Genomic DNA, 15,194 nt, shown 5'->3' with positions numbered 1-15,194 from the left:
CTTAAAATAGGTAGTTAACAGTTTAGTGACTTAACTTTTGTTTAAGTCTCAGTAAAGAGAAGTTATGAACTAATTTTTTTTTCCTCTTAGAATGGCTTTTCACTCTAAAAAAATTATGTTTGCATGATAAGGTCTTACTGTTTTGTGACTTATGTTCTTATTATATAGTCAAGGAAATTTGCTCTGATTTCATTTTTGAACTTCTATGATCTTTTCCTGTATGTCATTTAAATGCTATTGGGCAAATAAGTTGCCTTTCAATTAGGATGTCAGTCCTGTGGTGCTCTCAAGGATGAATTCTTTCTAAGTAGCTGAATTTTCTGGATATCTGAAAATTGACACCTTTAAGAGGCCACATTTCTTTTTAAAATTTTCAATCAATATTTTTCAAAGAAATCTTTCTAAAATTCTGTTATTTTTATATATCTTTTCCAAAGGGCATATCAATTCTAACTTTTTCTCTTTCTCTCTCTCTCTCTTTAATGACACAGTCATTATTTAAAAACTCATTTATTGTGATACCTTCTTGGCTTATTGAGCTTATTTAGGGCTATTTGCTCCTATATTAAAACATTCTCTGAATTCTTCTGTCAGCACTTTGTAGTTTTTCTGAACCCTCATTATCCATAGTTTCTTCTCACTGGTCATTGTGCTTACCTTTAGCACTGATCTTCTATTTCTTATCAGCTTTTTTTTTTTTTTTTTTTAAATACACATAACTAAACTAATTAGAACTATATATAAAATAAAGATAAATTTTGATTCAGGACTTGAGGGACCAGGGACTCTTTTGTGAGTAAAATTTATGAATTTGTGTTATCAATGTTGGCTGTACAGAAATTTGTTTTGTTTCCTTCCTGGTTGTCAGCTGATTTTCTAGCAGTAAGATATTACTATAGTATTCTAAAAGTGATAACCTTCATTAAAAAATTTCATCTCTGAATTACAGTGGAAAAATCTAGGGAATTGTCTGGTCAATCTAATGAATTTATAGGAAGGTGAAATTTAATTGCATTTTCCTGTGGAGGATATGGATTTGACATTGGCACCCTTTGGAGAATGTTTTTTGACTGATGATAATAAATTGACACTCCTACAAGATATAAATGGACTTTCTTTGTGCTGGCATACAATGAATTCTGGGGATTTCAGCACTACCATGACTGCCTTAAAACAAGACACATGGAAACTACATGGTCAGATGTCATAGAAATGATGTCCTGTTAGCCCAAAAGACAGCAACAGTTGGACAGCGATTGAATATTGAATGCCTGAACTGAGCTCTGGGAAGTTAGTTGCAGAGGAACATAATGCTGTCAACTATGTAGCAGGTACGGAAAGAGCCACTATATGTTTGAAGTGATGGGAGTTCCTTACCCTGGTTTATTGAAATGTTGAGAGTTCATTCTGAAGTTTATTTTTCTCTCTCTCTCTCTCTCTCTTTTTTTTTAAGCTTTTTATTTTCAAAATACGTACATAGTTTTCAACATTCACCTTTGCAAACCCTTGTGTTCCAGAAATTTTGTTTCCTCCTATATGTTGAATATGTGCGATTCTTCTATACATATTTTCACAATTATCCTGCTGTACAAGAAAAATCAGATCAAAAAAGGAAAAAAATGAGAAAAAAAAAAAACAAAAAACGAGCAAACAACAACAAAAATGGTGGAAATACTATATTGTGATCCACACTCAATCTCCACATTCTTCTCTCTGGATGCAGAAGGGTCTATCACAAGTCCATTGCAACTGAACTGAATCACCTTGCCATTGAAAAGAATCACATCCATCAGATTTGATCATTATATAATCTTGTTGCTATGAACAGTGTTCTCTTGGTTCTACTCATGAAGTTTTTTTCCCAACAACTTCAAATTTGAGAGTTACAGAATTCAGCCTTTTATCAGAAAATACATTTTTAAGAGTTCCTACCCACTGCTCAATCAATACCTGACTAACCTTCTAACAAAAGGATAATTTCTTAAGCAACAACTATTGCCTTACTAGCTAATTCAATTTCAAGAGTTTTAAAGTCTGACCTATCAAGAAAAGGGGATTTTGTGGGCAAAGTACTCTTTTGAAGAGGATTATGCACCTGGTCCCCAAAGCTGGAAAAGAAGCAAAATGCTAAATACCATAATATAAAGGAGGAAGAAACCTGATTTTCACTTTTATATTGCCATGAAACATTCAGATTGTGAGTGTATAATCTGATGTTGAGAATTGCGATCTCTTTGGTAGCCACCTCCAAACTTTTTTCCTTCTTGGAAGGATCCAGGTTCTTAGGGTAGTGCTGTCAGGTTTTATGTTTAAGTATATATTTCTGTAGAGTGAAATTGGGACTTATAGAATATCTTTCTAGCCTCTCCCAAGTTTGTTTCCCTTTCTAAATGTTGTAAGCAAATCTTGATTTAAGTGGGAATATTTTTTCTGTAGCATAACGAACCCTAAATCTCTGGAAAGAGCTTTGAATTACAAGGACTTTAGGAATCTGTGGAAAATGGGAGGAGTATATTGATTATGGACTATGTACTATGACCCTTTCATGTATTTTACTGCACTGTTGAGTTGTAGTATAGTACTGACTATTGAGTTGTTGCCTTCTTTTAAAAAAATTTTCTGTGTGGTAGAATAAAACAGGGCTTCTTAAACTTTTGTCTACTTGCAACCTCTTTTCACCGGGAAATTTTTACATGGCCCTGGGTATATGTGTATAAAATAGGCATACAAATCAAATATTTGCTGATAGTACATCCCATTTTCACAAACCACAGTTTAAGAAGCTGGGGAATAAAGAATGTCCTATATTTTATATATATGTATCTTGGATACTTATATGGAATCTGAATGTAACCAGAATTGAAGGGAGACCTAGATATGAGCTTAATCTGGGATTTACCCAGAGAAGACTTTGGGTGGAGATATAAATCAGAAAGTTATTATGGAAGAGGGGAGCCCCTCAAAATTGAACCCAATTTTTGTATAGAGTCTGAGACACTGAGCCATTGGCTACACTAAAAATCAGTAAATTGGACAGATACTTCAGATAAAATAAAAATAGTAGGAATTATATTAATAGAATTTATAAATATTTCAATAAAGATCTCAGTGTAAGAAAGCCCTTTAGATGTTAAGTATATTCATTAAAGATGAGTGGGGAAATTAGATAGAAATCCATTCATGACAATTTGAGAGTTCATATTCTCAGATGTCATCTCATCTGAGTTACAGACTCAGATTTATTATTGGTAATTTAGTATATTTAATTCTGTTCCCCTCCTACCCCCAAAAATATCTAGGGGTATTTTATAGAACATTTACACAAATACTTTGGAGCACATTTTTATCCAATAATTGCATTTGAATTTAGATAAATAAAAAGTATTTTTGCAAAATTAAAGCATTTGAATATTTTTTTAAATTACCTCTTTGAAAATTAAGATTTTATGATTATGTAGTATATGATTTCTGTGTTGTTGTTTTTTTTTAAGTGTAAATTTTTCAGTCAGAATTTAACTCTCAGTTTTCCTAAACATCTTTGCTGGAAAAAGTTGAGAATTTTAAAAATACCTATCTCCTAATATCTGCAGAATTTACATTTCCTTTCAGAAAACAGTATACAAAATTTTCAACTAATTGGGCCTTTTGAAGAGCCTTTTTGCAGAGTTCCACAATAAGAAATGTCATATTTTCAGAAAATTTCCCTATTTCTGTTTGATTTTCGTCTCTAACCTTCAGGTCTTAGGAGTATTTTCTCTTAATGGGGGAAAACATAGTTAAGAAAATTATTAATGTTATGTCTTTCTTTGCAGGCATCTCTTAACTCATAACATCACCGAACTGAAACTAAAACTACATTGTCCCTGGAGAGCGCACCCTCTTTTCAAGGTACCAGAAATTTACATTCACTCTGAAATTGTAACCTATTCTTCATTGAAGGCATCACTGATTTTTCTGATGTTTGGTAAGCAGAAATCTTAATTTTAAGTGGTGTTTTGTAATTTAAAAGGTTGAATGAATTACATTAATGCAGTTATTTTTTGTCTGAGTAAGTCTTGAAATTTAATTAAAAATTAATAGCAAGAAAAATTCATGACTACAATATAAGAACCTTTAGCTAGTACTTCCACATATTTTAACTGTAAAGACATGAACATTGGACCACTGATATTGTAAAAAACAGAGCTAATTTAATGAGCTTATTTATTGGTCGAATTGGTTTAAGAATTTGGGGAGTTTTTCTGCTTCAGACTGATTTTACCTGGTATTTGTATTTTTTTTTTCAGTCTTTAGAACAGTGTTGAATTTATCTTAAAATGTTCAACTTAATTGTTCAACATTCATTATTTAGCACTGGCAGCTTCTAATCATCCAAGCAAAAGAAAGAAAAAAGTTTTGCAAGAATTTGCATGACATTGAAAAATACTTATATCATTTCTTTTCTGTGGACTCTTTACATTCTTTGATTAACAGGAATGCTTTGTAAAACTTTTTTTTTTCTTTTTTAAGCACTTTCCTTCCAAGTGCTCAAAGTTCTTTCTCTTTTGCCTAACTAAATTTCACAATTTAGTTTCCCTGTGTGGTAATTAGGGAACAAGTACTGTCCTTGAGGATGAGGAAGTACTAATAGCTCATATTACCATAATGCTGTAGAGCTCAGAACATGTGATGTGGATAGTACTCATATTGTACTCATTTTACAAAGGAAGAGATAGAGGATCCAAAAGGTAAAGTAATTTGCTGCAGATCACATGTCTGGTCTTCAAATTCTCAGGTCCAAGGCTCTTTCAGCCACTTCCTGCAGCCTTTCCCAGAAAATTGAGACAGATTGATTAAGGAAATTTCACAGAGCTCCAGGACAATAGATGATGGCTGTGAGGGGGTGGGCAGTGAATTATATATGTAAAATTTTATTCCTTGGATTTATCTAATACCTTTCTTCAAAGAATGTATTTATCATTATCATATTTTCATATTTTATATTATCATAGCCTGCTGTTCATCTTTTAATTTACAAGGCTGCAATAAACAATTCAAGCCTTTTAAAACTTATCACAATATTACTGCGACCATTACTATTAATATTACTGAAGGGAAACTGAGGCACAGAGAAGTTAATTGCTGAGAGTTATTGAATTAATAGTTGAGCTACAGCTGATGGAAAGATCTACATTACTGAAGATTAGTTTTGCTGCTTTGATTTGGATTTATTGTTTACTATTTTATACTAGGGCTGATTTTTTTTTTTTAAATAAATAGGATTCCAGTACTTGTTCATGTTGAATATGGTGACTAAGGTAATAATGTTTCTGAATAGGTGGCATATATGAAGTTTCTTTGGGAGCAAAATAGTTAGCAATTGTTACATTGATCCAAGTCTTTTTTTAGGCAATAATATACTAGATTATGCTGGATGCTACTTTAGTATCTCAAACAAATCATAAATATTGTATAGTGAATGTGTATATATACCTGGTTAAAACATTTGTTGCAGAAGGAACAGTTTCTTTAAGTGTTACTTTCTGGGGAGTTGAATTAGAAGAAGGCAAAAAAGAGAAATCTGAAAAAGTGATTAGAAAAGAAAATGAAATATTCGGACGTTTAGGTAAAAGAGGTATGTCTTCTTTAAATTGAGTGCATAGTATGAGAATAGGTTATTTTCTAGGTTGACCCAAGTAAAATAAATCATTTTTTAAAGTAATGAATTATTATTGTTGTTTTTTAAATAGATTTAGCTGACAAAAAATTAAACTAGAAAAGATAAAATTCTATATCAGATACCAAGCATTAAATTAGTTTTATATGAGACTAATTTAAAATAACCAATTTTAAATTATTTAAAATATTAAAATAACCAAAAGACCAGTCTTTTGACTGATACAAAAAGTCTGAAATAGTGTGGATCACTTCCAGTCATTATTTTTGTTAATGTTTTCCTATAAGTGATTATTTCTTTAGTGCTGCTTTTTCTTTGTCTTTCATAATATGTTTGAGTTGCAAAGTATGTGCTGGTGTTTGTATCAAGCGTCTCCTCCAAATAATGGAATTTTATCTTCAAGAGGAGCACATTTCTGGAAGTGTTTAAGTAGTTAAACTTTGTTTTTCAGTCTTGGTATATAAGCAGGCTGCCCTAGTAATTCTTTCCTTGATACGTCTTTCTTTTTTTTTTAAGCTGAGGCAGTTGGGGTTAAGTGACTTGCCCAGGGTCACACAGCTAGAAAGCGTTAAGTGTCTGAAACTAGATTTGAATTCGGGTCCTCCTGACTTCAGGGCTGGTGCTCTATCCACTGTGCCACCTAGCTGCCCAGTGATACTGCTTTCATAGCAAATGCTTCAGGAAGTCATTATGTAAGGTAGATTGTGGTGGAATTGATTTTTTTCATTGCTGCTGTTCTATCCATAAAGATTAGGCTAGTTTTTTGTGCTTATCATTGTATCCAAATCTAGTACGATGCCACTAATTTGCAGTCCTCTGGAAAAGGCCTTCTTATAATATACTCAAATCTTTATTATACTTAGAAAGAAATCCCACAAATGTGGGGAGTACAGATAATTAGGGTGTTAAATTCCCAGAAATTGCCACAGAATTTATTGGAGTTGTTTTTAATCTATTCAACCAGTATGGATCATGGATTTAACTATGAGTTGAATACTCTATTTAAGGTTTTATTTTGAAGGAACTGTAACAAAATCTATTGGGGGTATTTTGGATAGAAGGAAATATTTAAGGTTTCTAACACCATTTTATCTGAACAGTAACTCTTGGAGGTAGGTACTATTATTATCATCATCTCCATTTTACAGATGAGGAACCTGAGGCTGATATGTTAAGTGCCTTGTCCAAGGTTACACAGCTAGTAAGTATCTAAGGTTACATTGAACTCAGGTCTTATGGACTCTGGGTCCAGTGTTTCTATCCATTGAGTTCTATCCATTCTACCTACCTGGTAGAATGAAAATGGGAAGTATAATTTTTTTTATTGTTCTCTGAAGGATTTTTGAGTGGATGAAATCTCCCAAAACCTAAGGAGAAAAACACATATGCATCTGAGCAAGCACTACCATAATAGGCTTCTTGAACTGGAAAAAACAGAAATTGTTTATTTTAACCACCTGTGCAGGAGTCAGTCTCTGCTACAACATTTATAATAGGTGGTTATCCAGCTTCTCTTTGAAAGTTGCTAGTGATGACTAAATAAGAGCTTCGCACAGCAGTCCATTCCGTTTTCATACATATCAAATTATTACCAAGTTTTATTTATATTGAGCCAAAATGTGCCTTCCAAAAACTTCCAACTATTCATTCTATTCTTCAAACTAATAGGTAATTTTTTTTTTAGTACTTTAAAGCTTCATTTGCTTCTGTAACCTGTGTAACTTGTTCTTAGAGGTAAGGTACTGATTAAGTCTCTGAGTAATGTTTATTCCAAATTGATCTTCTAAAGTAAAGCAAGAACAATTTGTATTTCTTGTAGGTCACAAGATGGATAACATTAGTGTTTTACAATGGAAATGATCCTTAATACTTTTTATATTTGTGTATCTAATGTGCTCTTGGGTCAGTTTCTTTTGTTTTAACATTTGACTTTCCCCATTCACACAGAACTTGCTCAATTGTGGCTGAGTCAGAGAGGTAGTTTGACATAGATTTTGATTGCTTTTCTTTGAGATTGGAGTTTGAATAATATTAGTTTTTTTGTAAAGGACACTAGGATGGTATTATTGATGATATCCAGTGAACCATTGTTACAAGTGACTTTGTGGTAGTTTTTTATGTCAGTGTAATTTTTAAATTACATATTTTGACGATATCTGCAGGCTTACTCCTTTACTACAAAGATTGAAACTTTCTGACACTTGAAGGTGAATGAATCATTGTATTTATGTGGACATGGCTATTTATACTTATTTAGACTCTTGAGAAAAATCTGCCTTTCATGTATTCACAGTTACTCAGTACATGATGTTCACAACGTCACCCAAAGTTCTTTAGGCATCTAGTTTATCTCTATTTGGAAGCACATTCCATTTTTTATTTTAAAATAGTTTTTTGTGGAATTCATGAATTCTCTAATTTTTCATGTATATTTTTTTAATTTGCAAAACGGAATCAATCAATCATTGGCATATGCTTTTTTTTTCTTTTTTCAAGAAAATGCTGTGATACTGAATTAATGTTAGGAGTTGAGAAACCTTGACTTAAAAGAATTTTCAGGGGAAAATACATCCTCTATAAAGGATGCATCTACAAATCTACAAAGATTGCATATAATACAGAACTTAGAAATATTAGCCTTTTTTTCCTCAGCCAATAGATGATTAAAGCTTTTCAAATAGAAAGGAATCAAAAGCATGTAACAGTACCAGAGAATTGACAAGTTTTTTTTGGTTATTTTAAATTAGATTGAAGTGTTCTATTTAGAGCATGTTAAAGGTTTTACGTTTATGTAAAAAACCTTTAAAATCTTTCAGTTGCCAATTCTTCATTTTACTTTAGTCTTTCTAGGACCTGTTAAGCTGTCAGAAAACCTCAAGCTATGTTTGCTGACTCATTTTGCTGGTTGAAAATCATATGTTGTCAGGTAGCATGAGTCTTAAAAACTGATTTAAAGGTGGGAAGTGGAATCTAAAGTTTGCATGAGAAGTTTTAAGTTTTAGGACTGTCTAAATTTATGTTTGAATAATATAAAATTCCATAATATGTCTGGAGCCAACTTATTAGCAAATTTGCATGGAATCAAAGAGTAATAGTAGGTACCTTTATTTGTTCTTCATTTGAATGATGTTGGTGAGGTGTGTGTGTGTGTATGTGTGTGTGTGTGTGTGTGTGTGTGTGTGTTCTACTCAAATCCATGAAAATTTTAACAAATATGATTGTGTTTGAGAGTTTGGTAGCCTTTTATGGGTGAAAAGGAAATATTCTAGAATTTATCAATTAAATTACATGAATTTCTTTATGAGTAGTAGTAGTACTTTTGTTTTTGAAGCTAGCAAGAGTAAGAATAAGTTCTATTGAGCGAGTGAGGAAAAGCCTTTGGATTTCATTGCTAACAAATAAAATTAAACTCAGCAGGTTTTGTTTATTTCATTTCAGTTCTGTTTAGGATTTCACATTTTTCAGGGTTATCTTTTATTGGAAGGTCCCACTTCAGAAAGACCAATATAGCTTCAGAGTAAGTTAGGGTTGAAAATTCTAGGCAGCTATTAAAATATTCACTGTCCTTTTCCATCCTAAGCGGAGGTTTTTGTACATATGAAAGTTGTTGATAGCAATAGGCTGGCTTTGGTCAGCACAAGCTAAAATGGTTACTTTCAGTCCATATATCTTTCTAAATTTGGAAATTAATTTAGAGATTCACTCTCTGGGCTAATGAAAGCATAGTTCAGTTTTTAATAACATGTGGGTAGATTCTGGGGCAAATAATTTTGCCTTTATTTTATTTTAAGTATGTGTTCTGCATGTGGTGCTAAGGACTCATTCCGTCTATGAAATTGATTTTTATTTCCAAAGAAAATACCCTTAACAGATTTTCTTGAGAAAATACAAGTTTTGTTTTGGCAAGTCAGGGGAAAAACATCTTTAGAACTCAAGGCCAATGTTTGAAACTATTAAGATGACGGTCTTTTAACAGAGATTGTTGCCTATATCTGTGACCTGAGGAGTTTTTGTTGTGTAATGATTTAATGTGTGTCTGTGAGTAAAGAGGATCCTTCTTATTAGAAATTCACTGAGGTCATGTTTATACTTTTACTTAATTTCAACAGAGATATCTTTAATTTTTCAGTCTTGGATGTGTTTGTGAGATATAATATTTTCTTCGTTGTTTGCTTCCTGTCTTTAATCAGGGAATAAAATAAATATTCTTGACATTTTTATAAAGTTAGCACATAATTTTATTCCTCACTGTAGAACTGTTCAATTAATTTGCTAATAGCAATTTCCTATTTACATTTTATAGCCCAGAGGTCTAGATTTGCTCTTTACCTGTGTATGAGGTGAACTATCTATCTTCCATTTCTTTAGAGGGTGTGCGTGTGTGTGTGTGTGTGTGTGCGTGTGTGTGTGTAGAATAAATCCTTTTGAGTACTTAAAACATTTTCATAATTTAGCAGGAAGATCACAAAAAATGAGCAATATTGCCCTTGCATTTTTTTATGAATGAATTTGATCAGAAATAACATAACATGTTCAAAGTACTCTTTCCTCATTAGATGAAGATCTCTTCAGTTTTAAACCACTCAAATAATAACAAAACTCAAAGCCTTATATCTGTTCCTATTCTTCTCTTCTCCGGTATCACTTCTGCTTTTGATAACATTTCTATTGAATAATCTGTTCCAATCTATTTCTCATAATGTTGTACATTAAAATGTGCATAACACTTTGCTTGCAGTAAATAAACCAAACTAATCTTAGACAACATGCATATGAACTCATATTGTTTATACTTTTTCTATCATCAACATCAAGGAAAAGAAATGGCTTAAGTTGAGACTCTGTTTTTTCTGTCAACTTAAGCACCAGATTCTTAGAATTGAAAGTGTTGATACACCTATTAATAGCTTTGAAAGCTCAATTTGCTCTCAGCTTCTTACAAATCTTAAGAATAGAATTCTCTTAATACTTGTTAAAGGAAAATAAAATTTCCAGTAATTAAAATTTACATTGTGAGTGTTGAGGAAGTAATAGACAGTTTACAATTCTCAAATATGCATCACTGCATATTATTGTGCTCCACTGAATCTAAAGTAAAATAGCAAAAATGAAATCTGTCATTGTAGAACATGTGGACATTGAAAATCTTTTATTTTGAAACTTTGAAAAGGCTGCACATATAGGCAGCTTATAGTATATCAAGTAGACATAAAACATCAACCAATTAAAATGGTTAAACAAATTTTTAATGAAGTGGCCCACTCACAGGCTAGAATTGGGCTGTTTTCCTTGTTGGGTAGGTAACACCAATTTTATCTGGATATTGGCAATTACATATCTCCTCTATAATTTATCTTTTTATTTTCTTTTCCTTACAACTTTTAGGTAGAACTTTAGACTTCATAGCACTGAATTAACCTGCACTGAAAGCTGTTTACCTGCAGTTGTTCACTTTTGTTGAAAGTGAACATGTCTCAAGTTCAAGTTCAGAACCCATCAGCTGCTCTCTCAGGGAGCCAAATACTGAACAAGAACCAGTCTACTATCTCACAGCCTTTGATGAGTATTCCTTCTACTACTAGCTCTCTGCCCTCTGAAAATGCAGGTAGACCTATTCAAAACTCTGCTTTACCCTCTGCATCTATTACATCCACCAGTGCAGCTGCAGGTAAGCATATGAATCCAAGTGTCTTCTATTTCAACTGTTTTCTTAGCCTGTTTTATAACCTGATAAGTAGTTTGAAGATATAGGGAGCAGTGGCAAAAGTTACTTCAAGAAGCCACCTCCTGTCCTTTATCCTTGAAGTAAAACACCAGCCAGACATCAGATTGTTAGACCCTTTTTAAAAGGAAAGATTTCAAAATTGTTTAAAGAAAATAGTCCCTTATAAAAGGTTGGTTACCAGAAGGATTTGATAGTATAGTTTTACAGATTCTTTATTGGATAGAAAATCTTGTCGCTTTTAAAAAAAAAAAGTTTCTGCTGGAATTGACGGCTCTTATGTGTGAGCAGAACCCTTTTTTATGTTTTGGGGAGAAATTACCCCAAATGAAGGGTCTGTAGCACTTTAGACAAAATAGAGACCCCATGGCATTTATGCATTTTGATTATAGACAAGCAGGTTTAAGTGTAGAAGGTAGGTAATGAGACATGCATTTCAGAGATGAGAATGCAGAGCCAGCAGAATGTGAGGAAAGTGGTCAAGAAAAGAAATTAAAAAGAATTCCCAGTCTCAACTCTGTTCTAGGAAAGCAAAAAAATCTGCTGAAGATAACCCATGTAATGGTAAGGTAACACCAGAAATATTCAAACTTAAGAAAATCTCCCAACAAATCTAACAAATTAGATATCTCTAGGTATTTCTGTACCAGTCAGTAACTGTGACTGAAGCCCTTTGAAATCCGTCTCTTAGATCCTGCATCTCTCCTCACATTTCCTCCTTTCTCTCTCTATTCCTTTGCTTTATTAGTCTATTCTATGAGTGTTCCCTTTATTTCCTTCTCCCTCTCTCATCTGCATGGCTTCTTCTGTGTTAGCTCTAGCCTTGCTTGAGCTAGCTCACCAGATATTATTATTCTTGACTTTGTCACATTCCCCAAGTGATTCAGTTCCCACCAAATTTTGCCATGTAAGAGGGTCTTAAAAGGAAAAGACAAAGGATTTCATGCCTTTGGCATCTTTTACTTTCTCTTCTGACATATTCTTGTACCTTAATCTCGTTAACTTCATAAATTCCTCAAGCAAGCCATGGCTGTGTGTCACTTAATATAATTATCAGCATTAGTTACTAAATCTGTGATAAGAAGCCTGTAGAAGGAAAATCTGGAGGTGCCCCTAGAATGAGAAATTTCTGGAAAATGGAGAGCACAGTGCTAATTTAGAGGTGGCACTGGCATGTTGCTTGTCACGAAACAGCAGAATAGGTGATGCACTAAGCGGTAAGTCTTTGCTAAAAAGACTTCCTTATTCTTCCATTGTTTGGTTACAATGGCTGATCTGTATCTTGCTTGCTGCGTGCTTTAGTTTTTCTACTAAAACTCCTATTCTCTCTCCTTTGAAGATACATCTTCTAGATCAACTGTCTTTAACTGGTTCAGAAAAGACAACAGAGGTCTCTTCAGTAGCCACATGTCTCCTACTATAGGGCCTATGGTTTTACATTGCTTCATCTATGAATACTCAGAACTTCAATTTGCTTTCCCTTGATTTTCGTATCCCTGGGAAAGCATCATTCTTACATACCAGCAGTTGACTTCAATGCTCTTACATTATTTTTCAGTTCCTTCTAACATGGCAAACCCCAAAGAGAAAACCCCAATGTGTCTTGTGAATGAGTTAGCCCGTTTCAACAAGATTCAGCCTGAGTATAAGCTTTTGAGTGAGCAAGGTCCAGCTCACTCTAAGGTAAATATTGTCCATACTGCTTGTGCATTTATAACCACCAGGAATGTTTTCTCTTACTGTTGTAAGTGGTGCTGTGATACAAGAGTATTTTCAAGCTATTAAGAGAGTGTCAGTGACATGAAGTAATAAAGCAGTTTCTTAGATGGATTTTTGACAAGTTTCTTTCTTTTTCATCCTTGCAGAGTTGGGTCAAAGGAAATGTGTACTTGGATTTTAGGGATTGGAACCATTTGGTTTTTCGAAAGTTTCAATGAATAAACTTTGTGGTTAGGATTCTGACTACCTTTAATTACTTTTTGTCTAAGGGCAATCAATGTTTCCAGTGTGGATTATCCAGGCCCTTGGTCTCTCCTCCTCTTGCTACTACTATGCCTGCCTTTTGGTCATGTCATTTCTTATTAGCACTTGTACCATAGGCAGGGAAGGGAGAGGAGGGAATGAAGAAAACAGTTTCGTTTAACAAGTGACACCTCTGGAAAAGGTTTGAAGAAAAATGGTGAACTAGTTGGCAAAATTAGTGTTTTAGATTATCTGTGGATTTTAGGTATTCATATCATCCCTATTTCCACAAATAATGGAAATTTGACCATCTTGTTGAATTTTAATCATTTGTTTTAGCTACATACTAGTACTTTAATCTTCTAAACTTGGCTCAGAGTTTGTTATAAATTGTATGTGCTTGAAAGTTATACCCATCTCATTTCCCCATTACTGTGGTTTTAGCATTTTAACATTTGGAGAGAATGAACAAGAAGACAAAGAATTGAGACACTGGTTTTCTGCTATTAGGTTTTTCAACAAAGTTGAAATAATATAGGACAAGTTATTTAACCTCTCTGTGCCTCATTTCCTTGACATGTAGAACCTCAAATAAAGCATTTTATTATTGAAATTCGGCGTTTTTCTTGGTATTTTTGTCAACAGCAGGTCTAAGGAATTTCACATTTAAGCAAGATGGAAATTTATACTTCCTATAAAGTCAGTTACAACACCACATTTGGGCATAATTTTATTTTTTTAATCTTCATATTTGAAAGGCAGTTAGCTTATATAACCAATGTCTCTCCTACAGGATTTTTCTTTGCAGACTTTAACTTTGGGATTCCCTTTATTAACTACTTTGCTTATTTTGGGCAGGGTGGTGGGGAGGGAAGATACTATGTATGTTGTCAAAAAGACAGGCGTCCATTGTTAATGGGCAAAAAAACCTTTTGGGACTTTCTTCGTTAAGAGATATAAGACACATGATTCTTTGAACACCCAGTTTTTCAGGTCTGCTCTAACAGTTTGGTGTTTTGCCTTTGCCCTTAATAGGGCCAATGAATTTTAGGTACTTTTAACTTTACCAAAAATGAGATTTAAACTTCAGTACCAGCACTAGCTATGAAATACCACAAGGATGAAATTATCTCTATAATAACACAACAGAATCCAACAGAATGGAAGCAGCGCTGGATGGGGAAGTCCTGGAGAGAGATGAGACTGTTAATGAAATTAACTTTTCTTTTTAGTCCTTACCCCTTCAATGCCTTTCCATGCAAGGATCACCAAAATGACCCTGGGATTTCATAGCTGTTGCAGATTGCTGCTGTTTGCCTTGCCAGGCCAGCCTGGATTATGAGTATATGCTGTTGGCACTTAAATGATTATTAACCTCAGGAACTGCAGCAAATATATAGGAGACACCTGATGTTTCAAGGGGGGTGAAGGATTCTTTAATTTTTTTCCCCTGGTAGTGGAAGCTCTGCACTGAGGGAATCCTGAAGTTAAGACCTGCAAGAAAAATCAACAATGAAGGCAAGTTGCCCCCACCCCCTTAAGGCCTACCAGTTTTTATGTTTTCAACACAATAGAATTGGCTATTGCCCCTTAAAACTAGTTTTAGGCAAGAGGGTTTTTTGTTTTGTTTTTTAGTTGTGGGATAAAAAAAATAAGAAAATATTTTCATTGTTATTGCTAAATTCTGAAGTATATATGAAGAGTTTTTTATTTAACATGATGTAAAATTTAGTGATGATATTAATAGCATCACCTTATATGAAAGAGTGGGTATGCATGATGGGGTCAGTTTTGCACTTAAAAGGGAGGAAGGAAGCTTGCCACCATGGCAGTAGATGAAGCTTAGGATGAGCT

General features: G+C 33.5%; 1 protein-coding gene across 15 annotated transcripts in view; it reads left to right on the top strand.

Annotated features, from left to right (window-relative positions):
- Positions 1-15,194, top strand: part of STAU1 (staufen double-stranded RNA binding protein 1) — a 61,384-nt gene that overhangs the window by 11,725 nt on the left and 34,465 nt on the right. For 4 of the 15 annotated variants that reach the window (XM_051976535.1, XM_051976538.1, XM_051976539.1 and 1 more), the window contains exons 2-4: positions 3,813-3,888; positions 11,042-11,324; positions 12,937-13,061. In XM_051976535.1, the coding sequence (XP_051832495.1) occupies positions 11,126-11,324; positions 12,937-13,061 (324 nt within the window). In that variant the 5' untranslated portion in view covers positions 3,813-3,888; positions 11,042-11,125. Of the gene's footprint in view, positions 1-1,312; positions 1,332-3,812; positions 3,965-11,041; positions 11,325-12,936; positions 13,062-14,797; positions 14,859-15,194 lie in introns of those variants that run through there. The other 11 variants (XM_051976548.1, XM_051976544.1, XM_051976545.1 and 8 more) reach the window with 9 other exon arrangements.

Source organism: Antechinus flavipes, chromosome 2 (genome assembly GCF_016432865.1).
Source record: "Antechinus flavipes isolate AdamAnt ecotype Samford, QLD, Australia chromosome 2, AdamAnt_v2, whole genome shotgun sequence".
Lineage (NCBI taxonomy): Eukaryota > Metazoa > Chordata > Mammalia > Dasyuromorphia > Dasyuridae > Antechinus > Antechinus flavipes.
The sequence above is the reverse complement of the archived record's forward strand: the minus strand, read 5'-3'. Positions and strand labels throughout refer to the sequence as shown.